General features: G+C 34.8%; 1 protein-coding gene across 1 annotated transcript in view; it reads left to right on the top strand.

Annotated features, from left to right (window-relative positions):
* Positions 1-17,524, top strand: part of LOC134273339 (uncharacterized) — a 56,779-nt gene extending 39,255 nt beyond the window's left edge. Inside the window, exons 44-67 of the mRNA XM_062755541.1 lie at positions 1,586-1,679; positions 2,046-2,142; positions 2,756-2,917; positions 3,504-3,659; positions 3,966-4,127; positions 4,493-4,551; positions 4,629-4,731; positions 4,913-5,089; positions 5,409-5,570; positions 6,585-6,755; positions 7,054-7,215; positions 7,340-7,504; positions 7,832-7,990; positions 8,271-8,429; positions 8,760-8,918; positions 9,305-9,475; positions 10,078-10,242; positions 12,051-12,209; positions 14,156-14,320; positions 14,810-14,926; positions 15,335-15,442; positions 15,714-15,831; positions 16,005-16,195; positions 16,572-17,524. Coding sequence (XP_062611525.1) covers positions 1,586-1,679; positions 2,046-2,142; positions 2,756-2,917; positions 3,504-3,659; positions 3,966-4,127; positions 4,493-4,551; positions 4,629-4,731; positions 4,913-5,089; positions 5,409-5,570; positions 6,585-6,755; positions 7,054-7,215; positions 7,340-7,504; positions 7,832-7,990; positions 8,271-8,429; positions 8,760-8,918; positions 9,305-9,475; positions 10,078-10,242; positions 12,051-12,209; positions 14,156-14,320; positions 14,810-14,926; positions 15,335-15,442; positions 15,714-15,831; positions 16,005-16,195; positions 16,572-16,597 — 3,367 coding nt within the window. The 3' untranslated portion in view covers positions 16,598-17,524. The remainder of the gene's footprint in view (positions 1-1,585; positions 1,680-2,045; positions 2,143-2,755; positions 2,918-3,503; positions 3,660-3,965; positions 4,128-4,492; positions 4,552-4,628; positions 4,732-4,912; positions 5,090-5,408; positions 5,571-6,584; positions 6,756-7,053; positions 7,216-7,339; positions 7,505-7,831; positions 7,991-8,270; positions 8,430-8,759; positions 8,919-9,304; positions 9,476-10,077; positions 10,243-12,050; positions 12,210-14,155; positions 14,321-14,809; positions 14,927-15,334; positions 15,443-15,713; positions 15,832-16,004; positions 16,196-16,571) is intronic.
* The last annotated feature ends 4,556 nt before the right edge of the window (positions 17,525-22,080 follow it).

Here is a 22,080-nt window from a genome sequence, read left to right as displayed (position 1 = left end):
TTGTACTTTGATGCATCTTTTGACCTTAAAACATATTTATGAAAAAGTAGGTCACGTGTGACCTACTTTTTGAATTTTGCTGACATTTGTTTTCAAATTGTTTAAAAGGCATATTTTGATTACCTTCCGACCTACCATCATCAAACTTGGTCAGTAGATGCATCTTGATATCTTGTCCCAAAATGTCAACCAAAATGTAGGTCACGATGACCTACTTTCGACATTTTATGGCTATATTTAAGTATCTTAGGTATTTATTGGCTTAGAATCATCAAACTTTGTGAGTGGATGCATATTTAGTTTTCGGAGAGTGACGTCCAAAAAGTAGGTCACGGTGACCTACTTTTGACATTTTATGGCTTTATTTATACGTATCTCCGGTACTTATTGGCTAAGAATCATCAAACTTTGTCAGTTGATGCATCTTGGGTTTTCGTAGAGTCACCATCCAAAAAGTAGGTCATGGTGACCTACTTTACATTTTGTGGCTATAATTAAGTATCTCAGAGTCACTGTTGACCTAAAATCATCAAACTTTGTCATTTGATGCATCTTGGGTTTTCGGAGATTGTCGACCAAAAAGTAGGTCACAGTGACCTACTTTTGACATTTTATGACTATATTTAGGTATCTCAGGCACTTATTGGCTAAGAATCATCAAACTTTGTCAGTTGAGGCATCTTAAGTTTTCGGAGATATCACCATCCCAGTAGGTCACCGTGACCTACTTTTGAATATCTCAGGTACTTATTGGCTTCGAATCAGCAAATTTTGTCAGTTTAGGCGTCTTGGGTTTTGGATAACGTCGACCAAAAAGTAGGTCACTGTGTCCTACTTTTGATATTTGATGGCTATATTTAATTATCTCTGGTACTAATTGGCTTAGAATCGTCAAACTTTGTCAGATGATGCATCTTGGGTTTTCAGAGAATGTTGACCAAAAAGTAGGTCATGGTGACCTACTTTTGAATATCTCAGGTACTTATTTAATAAGAATCATCAGTCTTTGTTAATTAATGTATCTTGAGTCCTCAGAAAATTTCAATCAAAAGGTAGGTCACTGTGACCTACTTATGGTATTTAATAATTATATTATAATATCTTCAGTCTTAACTGGCTAAATATTTTCAAACTTTGTAAGTTGATGCATTTTGGGTCTTATGATACTAATAGAGTTGGAGGCTTCTGATAGAAGTGATAGATTGTACAATTTATCAGAAGAGCGATTCAAGGCCCTTGGGCCTCTTGTATGTAGATATCACCATCCCAGAGTCACTGTTAGTCATTTGTAATGGATAAAATTTATTTCATAAGTCTGTAGTAAATCAGTGACTGCCCAATTATTGAGCTTGATTTGGGTATGTGATTGTATTATGATAAATAATTAACAGATCAAGTTTGCATTGTATTCAGGTATTATGATTATGACCATTTCATTTTTAAGGGAAGTCAGATTACCCGGTATTCTTTCAGGAAGGGAACTAGTACATGTATTGGCATATTTCCAATACTTTCTGAATACTTTTAAATGTTTAAGAAGTCACTTGACACAGTTGCTGTTAAGTCTATTTTTATTTTATTGTAGAGCCTCACTCACCAGGAGTAATCCACAAGAAACACTCACCATTGAGGAGATTCTGACCAGAAATATCCTGGAGTCACAACTTTTTGATTTTTCGGTAAGACATAATTATCTTTATTTTCTTTTTTAAATGTGCATCAGTATTTTAGTTCACCATTACTTTTCAGATGCTTTACTTATGTATTCAAATTTTTTGTAGTAACTCATGATGTAGCCTGGAAATTTGTAAAAATTAGTAATTTTAATACCTGCCTCTGTGTTGGAAGGGACAGTAAACATGGAGAATTGTTTCAAAGTGATCTCTGTAATTGGAGGTCTTGATGTGAAAAATTATAAAGAGTGGTATATTGCTCTCTTATGGTTTCTTTTGTGCCTTAATGCCTTCTAAGTACTGGCATCTGTGATTTTGATATGATGTAAAGAGAAACATGACAATATATGTACTTATTTAATATAATTTCAGGGAACAATTCCCAATGCTACACCCGATCTGAATGAGTTCACTTTAGACTCAACAGACACCTGTCCGAGCGGAGAGACAGTGGTGGATGGCTATTGTGGTAGGTTTATTGTAGATAAATACAGGGTACATGCATAGTGGGGAATATTTCAGTGGTTAGGTCATGCAAAGTTAATTCCTTGGTTCTCAGGCCTTTTTTTAAAGAAATATGATGAGGGAGGGAGGCTTTAAAAACTTTTTATTGCCCCCAAAACATGATGAGGCAGCATTTTTCATTGTACAAAACCTCAAAAAATAATGGAGAGGTGATTTGTTGTTTTTATTTTATTGATTTAGCAATAAAAAGGATCAATGAGGCATCCTTGGAAGGAAGAGATGAGCTAGGGTCTGAGAAACAAGAAATTATTTTTTATGGCATTAGGTATATTTAGATAATTATGTATATTTGAGGGGTCTTGTCCTATAGATTGTGATATCCAGGAAATTCATTGAAAAGTTTTGTAGAGGTCTATCATGCATAAGATAAAACTTAGTGTTGGAAAATTGAAAGTCAAGAAATAATTATTTGAAAGAAGGTCATTTTTGTACCTCCATGTCAAAATTTTTTTTCAAGGCCTGAAATATTGTATGCATTAGTATACTTTGCATGAACACTTAAGCAAACATTATTTGACATTCAATATTTTTCAATGTAATGTCTTTCTTATTTTAAGTCAAATGTGGTCCAGGAAATTTCTTTAACAACGTGACCAGTGTCTGTGATGACTGCCCTGTGGGGACTTATCAAGATCTGGATGACCAGTCCTCTTGTAAGCCGTGTACTCAGGGATCTAACACACAGACTGTAGCCAGCACCAGCGCCACCGATTGTAAAAGTGAGTCACTCTCAAAATAGAAAACTTATAGGGAGCTGAAATGGAGACATGTTACTGGTAGTTCAAGTTTTACTTTAGTCAGAAGAGATGGATATAGGATGCAGATTGAAGAAATCAGACTAAAATAATGAATAAATGCTTTGTGAAGCAACATGTGAATTAAGTTGAGCTATATTGCAATGCACTGACATCTTTTCTGAGGATGCAGATTTTCAAAATCAAGCTGAAATAATTTTCTTGTGAAGCACCATTTGCTGTAGGAATGTAAATTTAGTTAATCTATATTTGTCCAGTGCTGAAAGACTTAAGTTGAGCTATATTGCCAAGAGCTGAAAGTCTTAAGTTGAGCTATATTGCCCAGAGCTGAAAGTCTTAAGTTGAGCTATATTGCCCATTGTTGAAAGTCTTAAGTTGACTTATATTGCCTAGTGCTGAAAGTCTTAAGTTGAGCTATATTGCCCAGTGCTATAAGTCTTAAGTTGAGCTATGTTGCCTAATGCTGAAAGTCTTAAGTTGACTTATATTGCCCAGTGCTGAAAGTCTTGAGCTATATTGCCCAGAGCTGATAATCTCTCTTTTCTGACAGCAATCTGTGACCCTGGCCATTACCAGACAGGAAGCAGATGTGAACCTTGTCAGGTGGGCTTCTACCAGAACCAGTCCGGAATGTTTTACTGTGACCCGTGCCCAGTGGGTCAAACAACTCGAGCGGTTAAATCCACCTCTCAAAGTGAATGCTACAGTAAGTAACTATAATTTATAACATTTAACTATTTACAATATTTCAAAACCTTCTCTAAATATTTATTGGTTTGTTTAATAAAACTGTTTGTGAACATAAATCAGCAGATTCAAATTTTAGTGCCAACATAAGCATAATCATGAATTAGTGCTTCAAACTTCCATGCCATATGCTGATTTACACATGTATCAATGATTTATTTATGGTATTCATGAATTGGCAGATTTTGGTCTGCTAAAAAGCTGCTTAAATATTTTTTTTAAGTACACAAACAGTAATAAAAAAAGTATTTTTTGCAAATTGCAGATGACTGTAATCCTGGTTTTGAGCTGGCCCCCAATGGAACCTGCGTACGTTGTCCGTTGGGTAAATACAGAACTCTGGGAACTACAGCTGTGTGTGTCACGTGTCCATCTGACAAGACGACTCCAACGACTGGGTCTACCTCCATAGCTGACTGCTCACTCAGTAAGTAACAACCAGGTCTACCTCCATAGCTGACTGCTCACTCAGTAAGTAATAACCGGGGTCTACCTCCATAGGTAACTGCTCACTCAGTAAGTAACAACCAGGTCTACCTCCATAGCTGACTGCTCACTCAGTAAGTAATAACCGGGGTCTACCTCCATAGCTAACTGCTCACTCAGTAAGTAGACATTTAAAGATTTAATTATGTGTTATCATTTACAGATATAGGAATATGGTTGTGCTAGCATTCAAATTACATGTCAAAAATCTTTTTAAAAACATAATTTTTAAAAAGTTCATTATCCTAAATGTCACATTGCCAAACAATGAGATAATTTCTCACTTGATTACAAAATTTTTTCCAGCTTCTTGCCTCCAGGGAACTTACAGAAGTGGAGAACCCTATATCATTTCTTTTTTGGAAGTTATTCAATAAGTTTGCGAATTTTTTGATCACCCCTCGTATATAACATTTACAAGATTCCAAAACTTTCTCTTAAGGGAGAGTATCAAGACGAAAAATGGCAGACCTCCTGTAAATCCTGTGGTGGCGTACGATACATGACCCTCAATAAAGGCTCCACACAAAAGTCAGACTGTATCTGTAAGTATTAGCACTGTTCCACCCCAAAATCTGACAATAGTGTCTCCATCCAATAGTTTGAATGTATCATTGAGTATATTTAGCCCTGCTCCATCCCAAAATAGATACAAATTAGAATCTAATTATGTTTTTTTGTCTGGCCGTTTCTGTGTACATTGTACATTGTAATTTTATTGTGCAGTCTTCTGTGAGAGTGGACAAGAAGTAGACAACAGTACCAGTTCTCTGACCTGTGTTAACTGTAAAGTAGGATTTTACAAGGACAACTCCATAGACCCAACAAGCAAATGTGTAGCCTGTCCTGGAGGAAAATTAACCGCCACAACAGGATCTGATTCCATTGATGACTGCTCAATTTGTAAGTGCTGGCAAATGTCAGAATACAACTTTTGGTTTATACAGGCATTAGCCAAATATTGGATTAACCTGAATTGTTATATATGACTTAAGGACCTGATACTTTTGTGAAATGGGGTTAAATTTAGTTCCCTTGTAATTATTATACATTTTCCTACTTTTGAACAATTAAAAAAAAGTCCTTATAATACGTAACCTTTAAGGTAATTTTGTTATTTGTGTATAATTCTTCTTCAACAATGAAAATTGTTCAGACTGATGAATCAGAAATGAAAGTTGTCCCGAGTAATAGTTGGTTTACATTGATTTTTCTCTTACAGTCCGATGTGGTGCCGGTTACCGCCCCAATGCCACCGCCAATGGCTGTGACCCCTGTCCTTACGGTACTTATCAGAGTCAGGCCGACCAGGAGAACTGCACCGTTTGTCCCGCTGGTTATAGTACTCATCAGATAGCCTCCACTCAGTCATCTGACTGTAAAGGTACAAAAAAGGATCCATATTCTATTGATATATAGAGAACCTTGTAAACACAATATGGATGCTAAGTCATAATTTCCCAAAATGATGTTTATCTTTTTTGGACATTCTTATGTGTTTTTACCAACATTCTGATGTATATTTAAAATTAGTGTTGGCAACGAGTACCCGGTTAACCGGTTAACCGTCGAACGATGCGAGTATCAGTTAGTAAAACTGCTATTCGGTTACTCGCATGAAAAAAATTTACATAGTAAATGCATATAAAATGATTGTTTCATCATTTATAAATGTATATTTACACATTTCCCTTGTTTCAGGTACCGTTAGACTTGATCTAATACATGGTTGTTGTGGATCAAATTGTTTTGATTAGTTTTCACACTTTATATAATTAAAAGCTTTGATTGCTTGGGGGTATACAACAGTTTAAGTCCTGAGTTATGATTACCTCATTTGATAATTTAACGTTATGCCGCCACAGACAAATTAAGCTTGGAGTTGTAAGAAAGAACAGCTGATTCAAAATCTCAACAAAATTATTAATTAAGGAATATGTAGATAATTATTATTCTCCTTGATAGCGACATATTTCGGGGGCTGAAAATTAAGGAAAGCATAAGGAAAGCAATTGTGAGATGGTGATTGACGATGTCTTTATTTGTCCTCTTCGTGTGTCAAATTCCTTATTTTCTTTCATCTAAAATAAAAATTCGTTGACAATATCGCATGTGTTTATTGTTAATATAATGTCCATATATATACAGTATATTTGTGTATTACTACTACCGATAAGTAAAGCATAAGATAAATAAAAGATGTGGATACTTTCACGAAAAATCATCCGAGTACGGGTACTCGATCGGAAGATGAAGCGAGTAACCGGTTACTAAAAATCGTCCAATTTGCCAACACTATTTAAAATCTTGAAAATTTTGAGCAAAAATGGGAAAAAAGTCTTTAAATTGGCAGATTTAATAAATGGTAAGACAATATTGAACTTTGCTTTATTTCCAGTGTTCTGTGAGTCTGGGAAGGTCCGTAATGAACAACTTCAGAGGTGTGATGACTGTCCTATTGGTTACTACAAGACAAACACAGATTTCAAGTTCAATAACTGTACAAAGTGTCCCGTGGACTATGTCACTCCCGCTACTGGATCAGATTCTGTCTCGGACTGCACCGTCAGTAAGTAACAACTACCACGGAGGAGTTTATTGTAATACATTCAGATGAATGAAATTCTTCTTTGTCAAGACCATACATCATAAAAGAAAAAATTTTGCCACGAATTACAATGGTTTACAGAGTTGAAGGCCAAAGGGCACAAAATTGTATTCCACTATTCCTCACATACTGTACCTATACTAATCAGTTGTAATGTTATTATCAAGAATCTAAATTTCCCAAGAGATCTTTGTTTAGCAAGTTCTGTAATTTTTGTTGACACCTTGACAAAGCTCTCGATCCTTATTTTCATCTTCAGGGGATTGCCCAGCAGGAACAAAGAGACAGACGGGTGACACAGGCTGTGATGGATGTCTGAGAGGGCAGTACCAGCCCAATCCCCACCAGTCATCGTGTTTAGACTGTCCAGCCAACACATACACCCGCGACGTCAACTCCACCAAACAGACAGACTGTGAAAGTAAGATTGCTTTGTATGTTGATACTCGTCAATTCTCTATGATGAACTGAAGACGATCTAAATAATTGTATAGTCTGAATGCAATATCATATCTTAGTAAGTAAACCATTGATATATTCTTCAGCATTCTGTCCCTCTGGCCAGGAGAAGACAGGGGGAGCTTGTGTTACTTGTACAGTGGGATACTACAAAGATAACAATGAAGATAAGTTCTCCATGTGTACTCTCTGTCCTGTGGAATTCATCACCGCCAACAATGGATCTACTGCAAAAACAGACTGTACAATAGGTAGACTTTTTTTCTTTGTATGTTTTTTTGCGAGGATGCTTTTCCAGGGGAATGCAACTTAAAAGCTTTCTCATTGATTCATTTTATTTGTATTGGACAATGAATGCTAACTTCTGCTTTCATTTATGTAGAGATATTTACAATTTTCAGTTCCTTGATTTTTTTTTCCAATTTAATTGTTATGTTTATAAAGTTTTAATATGTTAGAACTGCAGAAAAGAGGAGCCCCAAAAAATCCCCTTAAGTTTTATACATGTACTAGCAGGTATTTCTTTGCAAAGACGTGTTTTTCATCTCTGTTCATTATGTTTGGTTTTCATCCAACAGCCAATTGTTCTGCTGGACATTATAGAGATAATAGCAACCAGTGTCAGCCTTGTGCCAAGGGTTTCTACCAGCCGGAGCGATGGCAGACATCTTGTGTTCAGTGTCCCACAGACAAAACCACTGAGTCCACCGGATCGACCTCCCTCAGCATGTGTCAATGTAAGATTGTAATACAGGGTCATATTTAAAAGTTTTTTATTACAATCGTCTAGAGATCTAACGTTATAGGAATTTCTCTCCCGCAGACCCTGATTTTCAATATACATTCATTAAAGGAAATTTGGTGTGTATATCCACAGAAATTTTACTCTTTCCTGAATTGTTAACTTTTAAAATATAAATATGACCCCAAAAACAAACCTTCAGACAGAGATTTTACATCTTGTAAACTCTTCAGTTTTATTCTGCTGACGTTTTAATTCTTCTGTTTTAATTACAGTACAGTGTAGTCCTGGTTATGAAGACATCGGTGGAAACTGCAGCAAGTGTAAGATTGGATATTACAAGACTGAGTATGCTGCTGCCCTGTGTAAGGAATGTCCTTCAGGATTCATAACACAAGCCGAGGGAGCCACTCTGGCAGCAAACTGCTCTGTCCGTCAGTATTTCTAGACATTTTCTGAACTGTATATGAAAAATTAATTCCCTTTTGAATTTGAACAGTGATGACAAAGCCCCAGGGATCATGAAATATCTTGAGATTTATATATCTCTATTGCAATGGAAAATATTTTAAAAGACAAGTGGTCAGTTATAAAAATGTTTTTCAACAATGCATAATCAGTATGCTGTCATTGGCAAATTTAAATGGATGGAAATTCTTTTGTGTGCTGTATTTCAAATAGTGTAGTATTATTATCAAATTACAACTGCTGCAAAGTAAAACACCAATAGAAAAGTATTCATACCCTCCTTCTTTTATATGTAGCTGCCTGCAACCCTGGATCTTATCTTAAAGACAATAAGTGTGAGCTTTGCCCTTATGATACATACCAGCCAGATAAATGGCAGACATCTTGTGTAAATTGTCCTGCTAACAAGGCTGTGACACAGAAAATGGGAGCCACCAGTCTCGACGAGTGTGTGGGTGAGTTTGAAGCTTTCAGTCCTTCTTTGTTAACCCCAGACTTGTCAAATGGTGCAAGTTACTGAACAAGTTAAAGTTATTTATATAGTCAGTTTGAAATTTTTCTCCAATTGCAACTTAAGAATTTTGACCATGAAATAAGTTGCATATAATCAAACTATAACAGTCCCGAGAAGAGGTTTGTGAAAGTCAAAGACAAAAAAACATACCGCAACTGTAACAAAATTTAATGATAATTGAGGGTTGTTTAATTGTTTTCAATGGATAAAAAAAGGGGGACTTTGAAAATTTTACAATATTTATCACTAATACAAACAAGAGTATATTAAATTTTGTAATTAATAAAAGTCAAAAGTTTTAATCATGTTTTATGATTTTTTCTTCAGTGGATTGTCCCTCTGGTGATCAGTATGATCCTGTAACTAAGGGCTGTAATGGTTGTCTGCGTGGCTACTACAGAGATAAAACGGATCGCACTCAGCTAACATGTCAGATGTGTCCAGTAGATTTCATCACCTCAGCTGACCGGGCCACTAGTGATAGTAACTGTACCATCAGTAAGTCAGATTACACATTTCTTCATATAAGCAAATGAATGTAATTCCACAATGCACCAATGAGGTATAAAATTTCAATACTTAACTCTGCATACACATACTTAGCTTCATGTTGTCCATTTGTTGAGGATACATTTTGCCAAAGCAGAAGAGAATTCAGGATTGTTTTGGATAATACATCTCCAAAAATACATTATCTAATTGGAAAATAATGTTCTTGCCCTCAAATTTTATTTTCCAGCAATTTAGTCTTTTCAAAGAAAAAAAAAACCCACATCCATTTACTTTCAAATCCCTGGTTACATCAATCCTTCTAGTCCCAATAGAATTACTTGAATATTAAGATCAAAACTTAAGGCCCCTTGTTCCAATTTTTAGCTCCCCATATACTGTACTTTTTGGGATGAGTTTGAACACCTGTAAATCTTTTACTTTGCACAAGACTGAAGCTCCTTGCATCATTGTAAAATTCAGATAGAAATTAATTGGTATATTGAACTGAAACATCATTCTATTAATTTATTAATTTTTTTCATTTAGGCAGCGATGTTTTCTCTTTTATACCACATAGAGTATATGATTTTGCTCTCTTCTACTTTTAGGAAACTGCACCTCCCCTGGTCAGTACAGAAATCCAGCAGATAACCAGTGTACAGATTGTCCAGTGGGAACGTTCAATGAATATAAATGGCAGGACAGCTGTACCCAATGTCCACAAGGCTACACAACCAGAGCAAGAGGAATGACCAGCAGGGATAATTGCACCAGTAAGTCGTGATGTACCTTATTTATCCAATAAATATTTTACAGAGTGCAACAGAGGTTTGTCAGAGTTATGTCCCTGCATCAGTAAGTGGTGTCCATTCCTCGAAGACCTTTAGCACTACTGTACCTAAGATTTTCTTGGATGATACTATTACATTTTAATACATGTACTGGTACCTGGTCTAAGTAGGATTCTATTTATAGAATGTCTTAGTATATAAAACAATGGATAATTACTAGGGATGCCAAATCGGTCAATTTTTATTAGTAGGACCCGGGTTCGGTAAAGTGTAAATGAATAGGAACAAGTTAATTGATAACTGTAAAACATGGTAAACTCTTGTAGTATATAAAACAATGCGTTATAATAATATAATTATGACCACTTTGTACGCGACGAAATTCTTTTTAAGTTCAATTTATTTATCACATAAAATCATAAATTGTTCACAGTGTTTTTGTTTCAAATAATCCATTAATTGTATATGTAGCTTTGATGCCTTTGACGAAATAAGTTGTCAGAGCTACATGTACGGTATAAACTTATATAATCCTACAACAGAGAGGATTTATACGTGCTTTTTGATCCGAGATTTCATAAAATTACGAGAACATAAGATTTTTAAAGCATTTGCCTTCAACCATTGGCATTAATTGGCATGTAATCAAACGCATCCATATCAACAATCGCACATGCAATATCGTCTGTCTCTACGGCTTCTTGGAGAATTGACAAAATTATTTAATTTATTCAAATATAATGGACCTTAAACAATGTGTTCAATGAAAACAAATAATTAAAGCAAACTAAACATTAGGGTAGAAAACAGTCGAAGGTGAGAAAAGCCAGGTAGGCACATCGGTAATTACTGTATATAACGGTCATTTAGGAAACCCTATATATATATTTTAAAATCAATGTTTTAATGCATTAATAAATATATAAGCTCAGAAATATTTAAAATTACCCCACCTCTGTTGATTTTTCCATGAAATCCTGGCTTACGATTGGTTAAAGTCTGTCACGTGAAGGCGGTGGATTACTTATACCCGGTCAGTTGTAAATCCATACCCGGTCGATGCATTACGTAACAAACACAATGTGACGTCATAATAGGCGCAGTATAAGCGTGATGAAGCATTTAGCAGAGAAAATCATTTATAAACCACAAATAAAACGTAAATGTTTCATCGGTGGGGTAAATTCGTTACATAGACTTTTAGTGACAGGGTATGGGATGATACCTGGTTAGTAAATTTCATAACAGACTCGGCTCCGCCTCGCCAGGTATGAAATTTACTAAACAGGTATAATGATAAATTTATTAATATACATCCCCGAGTATTTTAGTATTCGATACTAAATATATTAAAATAAACCTTTAGAGATCCATTATGTAATAGCAGTATAATATATACTATCTTAAGAAGATGTTTTTGTTATGTCATTAAACAATAGCTATATATATATATTATTATAACACGGGACTTTTTATAAAGCGCAAGAAATATTTCTGCGTACTATGTCATCAGTTTCAGATAGTGGTGATATGGATTCAGAAAACCACAGTGTGGTGATTGGGAAAGTCAGATCACGACATCACATTATTGCGTTAAATCTACAGTAAAATTGAGTGATACACATTAGGTATATAATAAAGTGGTATATTATATGTACCCTGTATTCTGCAAAATATGATAGTAACCCAGCCTTAAGCTACCAGGTAATCAGTAACAACAGAATATTTTTTAGCATCATGCATGTGATTTCAACCACCTCAACATTTGGATTTGTATTTCTATTTTTTAGGGGATTGTCCCTCTGGACAGTTTGAGACACAAGGTGTTTGTCAAGTGTGTCTGCAGGGTACCTATAGAGACAAAACTGAAGGGTTTGACTGTAAGCCGTGTCCCTCTGGGTACACCACACAAGGCACTGGAGCCACTTCTCGTACAGACTGCAGCATAAGTAAGTTGTTTTAGGGTACCTTCTGTGCTTAACAAATTAACAATTATTCTGTGCGAACAATGTTTTTAGCTCACCTGAGCCGAAGGCTCAAGTGAGCTTTTCTGATCACATTTTGTCCGTCGTCCGTCTGTCTGTCCGTCCGTCCGTCCGTCCGTCTGTCCGTCTGTCCGTCTGTCTGTCCGTCTGTAAACTTTTCACATTTTTGACTTCTTCTCAAGAACCACTGGGCCAATTTTGACCAAACTTGGTACAAAGCATCCTTGGGTAAAGAGGAATTTAAATTGTTAAAATAAAGGGCCAAGTCCCCTCACAAGGGGAGATAATCAAGAAAAGACAAAAATAGGGTGGGGTCATTAAAAAATCTTCTTCTCAAGAACCACTGGGCCAGAAAAGCTGAAACTTTTATGGAAGCATCCTGGGATAGTGTAGATTCTAAATTGTTGAAATCATGACCCCAGGGGGAAGGGCGGGGCCACAATGGGGACTCAAAGTTTTACATAGAAATATATAGGAAAAATCTTTGAAAATCTTCTTCTCAAGAACCACTGGACCAGAAAAGCTGAAACTTATGTGAAAGCATCCTGGGGTAGTGTAGATTCTAAATTGTTGAAATCATGACCCCCAGGGGAAGGGCGGGGCCACAATGGGGACTCAAAGTTTTACATAGAAATATATATAGGAAAAATCTTTGAAAATCTTCTCAAGAACCACTGGGCCAGAAAAGCTGAAACTTATATTGAAGCATTCTGGGGTAGTGTAGATTCTAAATTGTTCAAATCAATACCCTCGGGGGGAAGGGCAGGGCCACAATGGGGAATCAAAGTTTTACATAGAAATATATAGGAAAAATCTTTGAAAATCTTCTTCTCAAGAACCACTGGGCCAGAAAAGCTGAAACTTATATGGAAGCATCCTTGGGTAGTGTAGGTTCTAAATTGTTCAAATCATGACCCCCGGGGGAAGGGCGGGGCCACAATGGGGACTCAAAGTTTTACATAGAAATACATAGGAAAAATCTTTGAAAATCTTCTTCTCAAGAACCACTGGGTCAGAAAAGCTGAAACTTATGTGGAAACATCCTGGGGTAGTGTAGATTCTAAATTGTTCAAATCATAACCCCCGGGGAAGGGCGGGGCCACAATGGGGAATCAAAGTTTTACATAGAAATATATAGGAAAAATCTTTGAAAATCTTCTCAAGAACCACTGGGCCAGAAAAGCTGAAACTTATGTGGAAGCATCCTGGGGTAGTGTAGATTCTAAATTGTTCAAACCAGAAAAGCTGACACTTATGTGCACATGGAAGGATCCTGGGGTAGTGTAGATTTCAAAATGTCTAAATTATGATCAGTGGATGCATTATGTATTACAAGGAGGAAATCTGGTAAAGAACAGAATGGTCAAAGCTTCTCAGGTGAGCGGTGTGGCCCATGGGCCTCTTGTTTTCTCTCCGATTTTTTAGTTTGAAGGCAAATATAACCTAAGTATGAGTCCTTTAAATGTGGAATGTTCATTGGTATTAAATTCTATCGATAACATTCATCAAGGAAACAGACTCCTTTGCGAAAATTTTTCAGAAATATTTTAAAACAATGAAATTGTACCCCCCCCCCCCTCCCCAAAAAAATCAACATTGATCACAATTCAACAAAATTTTGTCCCCCTCATACAGTGTTCCATATCCTAATAAAATACTCTAAAACAATGAAATTTATACTGTGAAATCATTAATTTTCGTGGGGGTTTAATTTTCGTTGTTTTCGAGGCATGGAGAGACCCACGAATTCATGACCACCACGAAATGTAAAATTTAATATACATTACTACTTAAACATTCTCCATCCACGAAATCAAGTCCCCACAAACCAAGATTTTTTCCTCAAACCTCGAAAATTTGACCCCATGAAAATATGTGATTTTACAGTATATTGTATTCTGCTGTTCTAGCTAACTGCAAAGTAGGAGAATTCTTTAATGACCAGCTTCAGAGGTGTGAACTCTGTGGTAACGGAACATACCAGGATCAACCACGGTCAAGTAGCTGCAAGTCCTGTGGACCGGAGGGCTATTTCACCGTCAGCTTGGGCAGCACATCTATATCTGCCTGTAAAAGTAGGTCTATCCAGATGTAAAATTTAGTCAGTAGTTTTTATTATTAAAAAAAATGCTAATCCACTGAACTCAGTCGTGCATTTTATTTGGAAGTGTCTTTTTATAAACCTAAATATGTTTTACTTTGTTGTTCTTCATATTTTTAAGAATTATCCTGTGTCTTTGCATGGGAATTTTTATCTGGTTTTCAAAAATTAGAAATTTTTACATAGCTTTGAAAATACATAATGTGCACTAAGGTTGAATACCGGTACAACTTTCATCATATTTATAGCTTGTTTGAAATTTCAGCATATACTTCATATATTGAAGAGGTATATTTTTCACCTGATTGTTGGTTTTACTTGAGCTGATACATATATTGATAACAATTTTAATTTTTTGGTCCACAGAGTTCTGTGACGCTGGAAACAACAACTGTCACCTGGCTGTTGGTTTTACTTGAGCTGATACATATGTTGATAACAATTTTAATTTTGTGGTCCACAGAGTTCTGTGATGCTGGAAACAACAACTGTCACCTGGCTGCCTCCTGTACCCCCACCTCTAACAGCTTCACCTGTCAGTGTAACCAGGACTTCCAGGGAGACGGCACCAACTGTACTCGTAAGTTATCTCCCTGTATTGAGGATTGAAATTTTAGAGTTAACTTTATTAAATTGTTCCTCTCCTTTTTTTGATAAGAAAACAACAGATCATTCAAAGAGTCAATTCTGTATGATTAATGAGAGGCATCAAATAATAGTAGTTTTTTTGACATACTATTCCACAAAAATTGTCCTGCATTATTTGAGTTAATTGAGAATTTTATGAAATCATTTCAGTTTATTGATTTTTATTCTACAAGATATTGTTTAAGTTTCATCATACTAAATTTATTACATGGGGCCTTGATATATTGGGGTAATACATGTATGTGAAGGAAAAAATTCCCTCCCCCCCCCCCCCCCATTAACATTTTGATAATTTTCCTTTAGGAATAATGTACATTCTTTTTTTTAAATTTTCTTCTAGATAAGTGTGATTTAGGCTATTGTGTGCATGGAACATGTGTCAAGTCACCAAAACTACTCTGTCAGTGTGGCACTGCCTATCTAGGAGACAGATGTCAGATTCGTAAAGGTACGTAATGGATTGGCTCAGCTTCTGAATCAAAGCAGAGCTGAAAGAGTTCATTATCTTGACAAATAATTCGCTTTGTAAATAATATACTTTTTGAATCATATGTTAATTGTGGGACTCAAAGAATTTTGATTTATATATAAGTCTGATTTTTATTACTGTAAAAACTAAACTGTTGCCAAAATAATGCCAATATAATTCAAAGTCATGAAAATAGAGCCTATTTTTTCATACTACTGGAAATAAAATTGTCCTGCATTTTCATTGGTAGATTTCAGTAAAGAATCACAGCAACAGAACGAGACAGTAATTATAGCTTCTGTGACGGCTGGAGCTGCTCTTATGATTCTCGCCATTCTCATTGTCTGCTGTGTTGCCAGGGCACGCAAGTAAGTTGTTTTACCCTTTGTTATTTCACTTCATGTTAATCAAATTATTCTAAGCCTAAGAATCAAAGGTTGCATGGGGGAGGGGGGGGGGGGCATAAAATCAACTAAAAAAATATGATTGCTTTTGAGTTCTGTTATTCCATGTTAGACAATATTGTGTGATTTACTTTCAGAAGACCAGAGAAGTACAGTCATCACACAGAATACACAGGAGGTCCGCCGATGGATAAAGCCGCATTGTACGGTCCACCATTTCCTGCAAGTCCCTATGACAATTACAGCATGAGGTCATATTCTGCGGGTGGATCCTTTAGAAATGTAACCACATTGCCAGAAGTTGCATATCATAATCCAGGTTTTCAGGGTGAGTTCAGTCATTGTAATGATGAAGAATTCTTTATGTTAGACCAAGATTAAGTATTGAATTTAAGGTTTCCATTTGTTTTCCCAGTGTAAGTAGGGTAAACAACTTATTTTGTTTACACAGGTACCCTATGTTGTAAATTAACTAAATACATGTATACTGAATATATTCACCTTTATGTGATATATTTTTTCTTTAAGTTAAAAGAGCAATTTTTAATTTCTTAAACTTCTATTTTTTACAAGAATATTAATTAACTGGTCAATAAGTCCTGTTCAGTTTTGGCAAAATAGTGTCAACAAGGGCTAAATACCTTCAGCAATGAATTGAAGTCCAGACTTGGAATTTTAACTCAATAATATAAATGTCATTTCAGATGATCCTGCAGTTTACCAGGCCTAAAAGGAACGGGTTTAAAAGTTAAAGAAATCAAACATTTTCATGAACAGTGTGAGCCAGTGAGTGACTGTGCCACTTTGACAATATCATTATGACCTTGCCATATTCATCATACTCATTATACTATATATACATGTATCTATACTCCTGCATCTTATTATGTTTTGTCCCCATTCAGTAATGTCTTGTGTTCTTCATATAATCAAAGTGGTAATATCAAGCATCAAATATTACATTTTCAGATTTTTAATGACCTTTTTTGTTTTTTGCATTTTATTGTTTATTTTTTTGAATGTCTTATTTTTTTACCGAGTGTTGATAGTTTACAAATGTTTATGTACAGAAAGATAAAGAAATGTGCACTCTATTGTTGACACCTATTTATATGAGATATTTTACCCCTAGATCTCTCAACATAGTCCCTAGCAATAATGTGCCAACTGGTTACTGCAATAATGCTGTGAAAATATATAAATCATACACAGCTGGGGTACAGAGCAGGGTTCACAAAATATCAGTAAAAGAAAAAATCTGAAAATGTTATACCAAGGACTCAAAAATGTAAATAACTTGAGATAATTAACATAATATTTGTAAATAGGTCAGGGTCACAAAAGGGGTAGAATATCTTTATTTATATCTGACTGCTGATTGGTATGATAAATGATGTATTTTCTAGCTTGGTATATTCCAAATATAGAGTGACTGGTAAATTGTTCATGTGGAGTTCAGGTATTGTTAAAAATACTCTGAAAAAAATGAATGGTTGACAAAATATCCTCACTACAGCAATCAAATACAAGGTTATTAGCTTATATACTCATATTTTGTCATAATAAAAATTTATAAAAATTTATATATTGAATATATTTAACTGGACTTATGTATTATCAATATTATGCAAGTTTACAAACATATGTTGATAATTTACTTCTATGTGTTGTGTTATTTTTTGGAAGTTGCAAAGCAAGAGAACAAACTATTGGCTATATAAAGATGATGCATTAGATGACAAGATGGTCATTGGATGAATCAAACTGAAATCAGCATGATCAAAGAACAATGTCTATTCTGATTGGCTGAAACGTCTGTTACATACCCAGATAGGGCTAAATCACCAAAATACAGATAGATTGAGAGGCCATATGATAAAATGATAACATATTCTTATTGAAAATGATTAAAAATTTCCAGCATTTTGACTTGCAGCAAGACTTTGTCTTGGAACTCTGGAGAAAAAGAAGTAAATACAAAACTTAAAAATCTACAGAAGAAGGAAAATTGCTAAGAAATGAATAACTAGTGATGTGTTTAGAACATACTGTAAACGTATTACATTTGGCTGTGTATTCTTTTTAGCGGCTTTGAGGGAACGCAACAACCGCTAAATCAAGTACAACGCTAAATGCGTTGCATATAAACACATACATAAGAATATGAAGAAATGCGCTAAATCAAATCTATGCTATCTTATTCAAAAGTCATTTTCCGCCAAATATCGTACACGCTAACTATAATACATTTGCAGTATATCCCTTTTATATAAGGAGTTACTACTTATCTACATGTACAACATTTGACTGAGAAACCTTGAGCACATTATGTGATAAATTGTTAGAGGATCTATTTTTAGCTCACCTGAGCTGAAAGCTCAAGTGAGCTTTGCTGATCACCCGTCGTCTGTTCGTCCCTCTTTCTCTCAATGGCCAGAGAAGCTGAAACATACATGTATGTGAAAGCATCCTGGGGTAGTGTAGATCTACTCTAAATACTAGTAATCATGACCCTGAGGGTTGGATGTGGCCACATTAGGTATTACAAGTGGGAAATCTGATGAAGAACTGCATAACCAAAGTTACTCAGGTGAACTTTGTGGTCCATGAGCCTCTTGTGTTAGGTCATCCTGCAAGTTAAAACCAGTTTGATCAGCCTAACTTTTGGTAAAACAAAAACAATTGTTATTGTTACAGTAAATGGGTAATTTTTTTTAGTTGGAGCATTCCAAGTTTATAATATGATAAAAGATGAACAGTGATTTTTTTTCAGTTTGAAGATTACTAAAAAAAAATACAAGCAAGTTCAAAGAATTGTGGTCCCCCGCTTTCAGTGTCTTTGTGGGTGAGATGTCATTTTTTATGACATATTGTGTCTAATATGAACAACCTATCATATGTCATTTATTTAGAAATTATCACTGAAGTTGATATTTTTTTAATAAGGTCAATCGTGAAGGTCAATGGGTTAGAAATCACAGCATGCTCGGAAATATCTTGTCACAGGTAATGCACATGTCAAATATGAAAGCCCTATCTCTTCTCAATATAAGGAACAAGGATATGTTTGTGAAACACTGATGACCCCGTATGGCAACATAAGGAAGATTTTACTTTTCTTAAATGCAAATGAAATATATTACCCAAAGTAGGGTTTTCAGACAAGAAATACGATTGTGAAATACAAAATCCCTAGAACCACTTGTTCAAAACTTATGGCCAAGGATAAATTTTTGAAAGGTAGGTCAGACTCCAAGGTGAAAGGATCTGAGTTGTTGATTTGTTAAGAAAGGTCACAAGTAATACATATGTTAAGGATGAAAACCCTAACCCTAACCGTTCAATTATGGCCAAGGTAAAAGTTTTTGAAAAGTAGGTCAATTTCCAAGGCTAAAGGGTCAAAGTTCTTGGTATTCAATGAAAGGTCTTCTCACAAGGATTACATATGTGAAATATGAAAGTCTTAGTTTCTATCATTCAAAGGATATGGTCAAGGTTAAAGTTTTTCATAAGTACGGAAATCTCCAAGGTCAAGGTCAAAGTTGTTGGTATCCAATGAAAGGTCTTGCCACAAAAAATACATATGTGAAATATGAAAGTCCTAGTATCTACCGTTCAGAAGTTGTGACAAAGGTCAATGTTTTTAAAAAGTAGATCAAAATCCAAGGTCAAGGTCAAAGGGTTAAAGTTAAAGTTCTTGGTATCCAATGAAAGGTCTTTTCACAATGATACCATATGTGAAGTAAGAAAGCCCTAGCCCTTACTATTAAAAAGTTATGATCAAGGTTAAAGTTTTTTCATAAGTACGAAATTTCCAAGGTCAAAAGGTCAAAATTGTTGGTATCCAATGAAAAGCCTTGCCACAAAGAATACATATGTGAAATATAACAGTCCTAGTTTCTACCTTTCTAAAGATATGCCCAAAGTAAAAGTTTGGAATTTTTGTGTAAATGTTGGTCAAAAAACTCCAAGGTCAAAAGGTCAAATTTGGTGGTACCCAAAGAAAGGTCTTGTCACAAGGAATACACTTGTGAAATATGAAAGTCATAGTTCCACTAAATCAGAAGTTATGGGCAAAGTTAAAGTTTTGTGACGGACGGACAGACTGACGGACAGTCGAATGAGATTTAATGTCCCCTCGCTTTCGCGAAAGCGGGGGACAAAAATTAACTAAGCGTACAATCACAGTACTGCAAATATAACCTGTGTACCATCGTATTTGTTTTAAGGTGAAATTTTCCTCTGATAAGAGAGATACCGAGGTAACTTTCAGGGACGTAGCAACCGGGGGGGGGGGGGGGGGGCTGCCCCCCCCCCACTTTTTTCCCCAACATTACCTTTGCTATAGTAAATGTTCATTGAAAGGATGGTTGCCCCCCCCCCTCCACTTTATACCATAGTATAGTGAAATCAAGGATTGTAGGAAAAAAATTGGAAGTGATAGTAAGTTAGCTCTGAAAAAGTTGGCCATTACCCCCCCCCCCCCCCCCCCCCCCCCCCCCCCCCACGAAATAGGATTTTCGAGTTTGGGCAACTTGTAACTTTTTCCTTTTTTTTCCTTGTCAACTTTTTCAGGTAAGTAAAAAAAAAATTCTCTGGTTGCCCCCCCCCCCCCCCCCCCCCCCCCCCCACTTTCAAAAACGATGCTACGTGCCTGACTTTCCAAGAAATTTTTCCAAGAAATTCAATGAATCGATAGCTATACAGTGGAGTCGCCAATTCCGGGTCACTCATTGTATTTTATGTCATATTGTTAAAATCTAACCGCAAAAAAATTAATGAATACGCTGCTCATGAAGAACTGGTCTTTCTGTATGTAATTAATTAAAAAAATTGAGTATCAACTTTAAGTACGGAAGCGTATTAGTGCCACTTGCACACTTTACTTTTTTTTAATTTCGACACTTCAATCTGTATATTTTACACTTTAAAGTGTAAATTTTACACTTTAATCTGTAAATTTTACACTTTAATATGTAAATTTTACAGATTAAAGTGTGAATTTCACACTTTAATCTGTAAATTTTACACTTTAATCTGTAAATTTTATACATTAATCTGTAAAATTTACACTTTAAACTGTAAATTTTACACATAAATCTGTAAATTTTACACTTTAATCTGTAAATTTTACAGATTAAAGTGTGAATTTTACACTTTAATCTGTAAATTTTACACTTTGATCTGTAAATTTTACACATTAATCTGTAAAATTTACACTTTAAGGTGTAAATTTTACACATTAATCTGTAAATTTTACACTTTAATCTGTAAATTTTACAGATTAAGGTATGAATTTTACACTTTAATCTGTAAATTTTACATATTAATCTGTAAATTTTACACTTTAAAGTGTAAATTTTACACTTTAATCTGTAAATTTTACACTTTAAAGTGTAAATTTTACACTTTAAAGTGTAAATTTTACACTTTAATCTGTAAATTTTACACTTTAATCTGTAAAATTTACACTTTAATCTGTAAATGTTACACTTTAAAATGTAAATTTTACACTTTAATCTGTAAAATTTACACTTTATTGTTAATTCACATAGTCAATTAAGCATCTTCACACATCCTCAGTAACACATTTGTAAGCCAATAAAATGTTAGTTTAAGCAAATTTTCTGAATTGATAGGATTTATAGATTATATCACAATTGTGTCATCCATATAATATTATTATTTATGTGAAAAAAGTCTAACAGGCCCTGGAATCTATATTGGGTGGAGGGGTCCTCAAGCACCTGTGAATATATGTTTGATATGCTCTTCACTTTATATTCAAAGAAAAGTTTTACTTTAATATAAAACATCAGAATTAAATTTTATCATGCACGAAACACGGTCTGTTGGCTTAGAAATGTGTTACTGAGAATGTGTGAAGATGCTAAATTGACTATGTGAATAAACAAATAAAGTGTAAATTTTACAGATTAAAGTGTAAAATTTATATTTTAAAGTGTAAAATCTACAGATTAAAGTGTAAAATTTACACTTTAAAGTGTAAAATTTACAGAAGAAAATGTAAATTTTACAGATTAATGTGTAAAATTTACAGATTAAAGTGTAAATTTTACACATTAAAGTGTAAATTTTACACATTAATCTGTAAAATGTACACTTTAATCTGTAAAATTTACACTTTATTTGTTTATTCACATAGTGAAAAATTTACACATTAAAGTGTAAATTTTACAGATTAAAGTGTAA

This window comes from Saccostrea cucullata, unplaced genomic scaffold, assembly GCF_032062105.1.
Source record: "Saccostrea cucullata isolate Sc308-1 unplaced genomic scaffold, CSIRO_AGI_Scuc_v1 ctg31, whole genome shotgun sequence".
NCBI lineage: Eukaryota > Metazoa > Mollusca > Bivalvia > Ostreida > Ostreidae > Saccostrea > Saccostrea cuccullata.
Note: the sequence above shows the minus strand (reverse complement) of the source record. Positions and strands in the feature narration are given on the sequence as shown.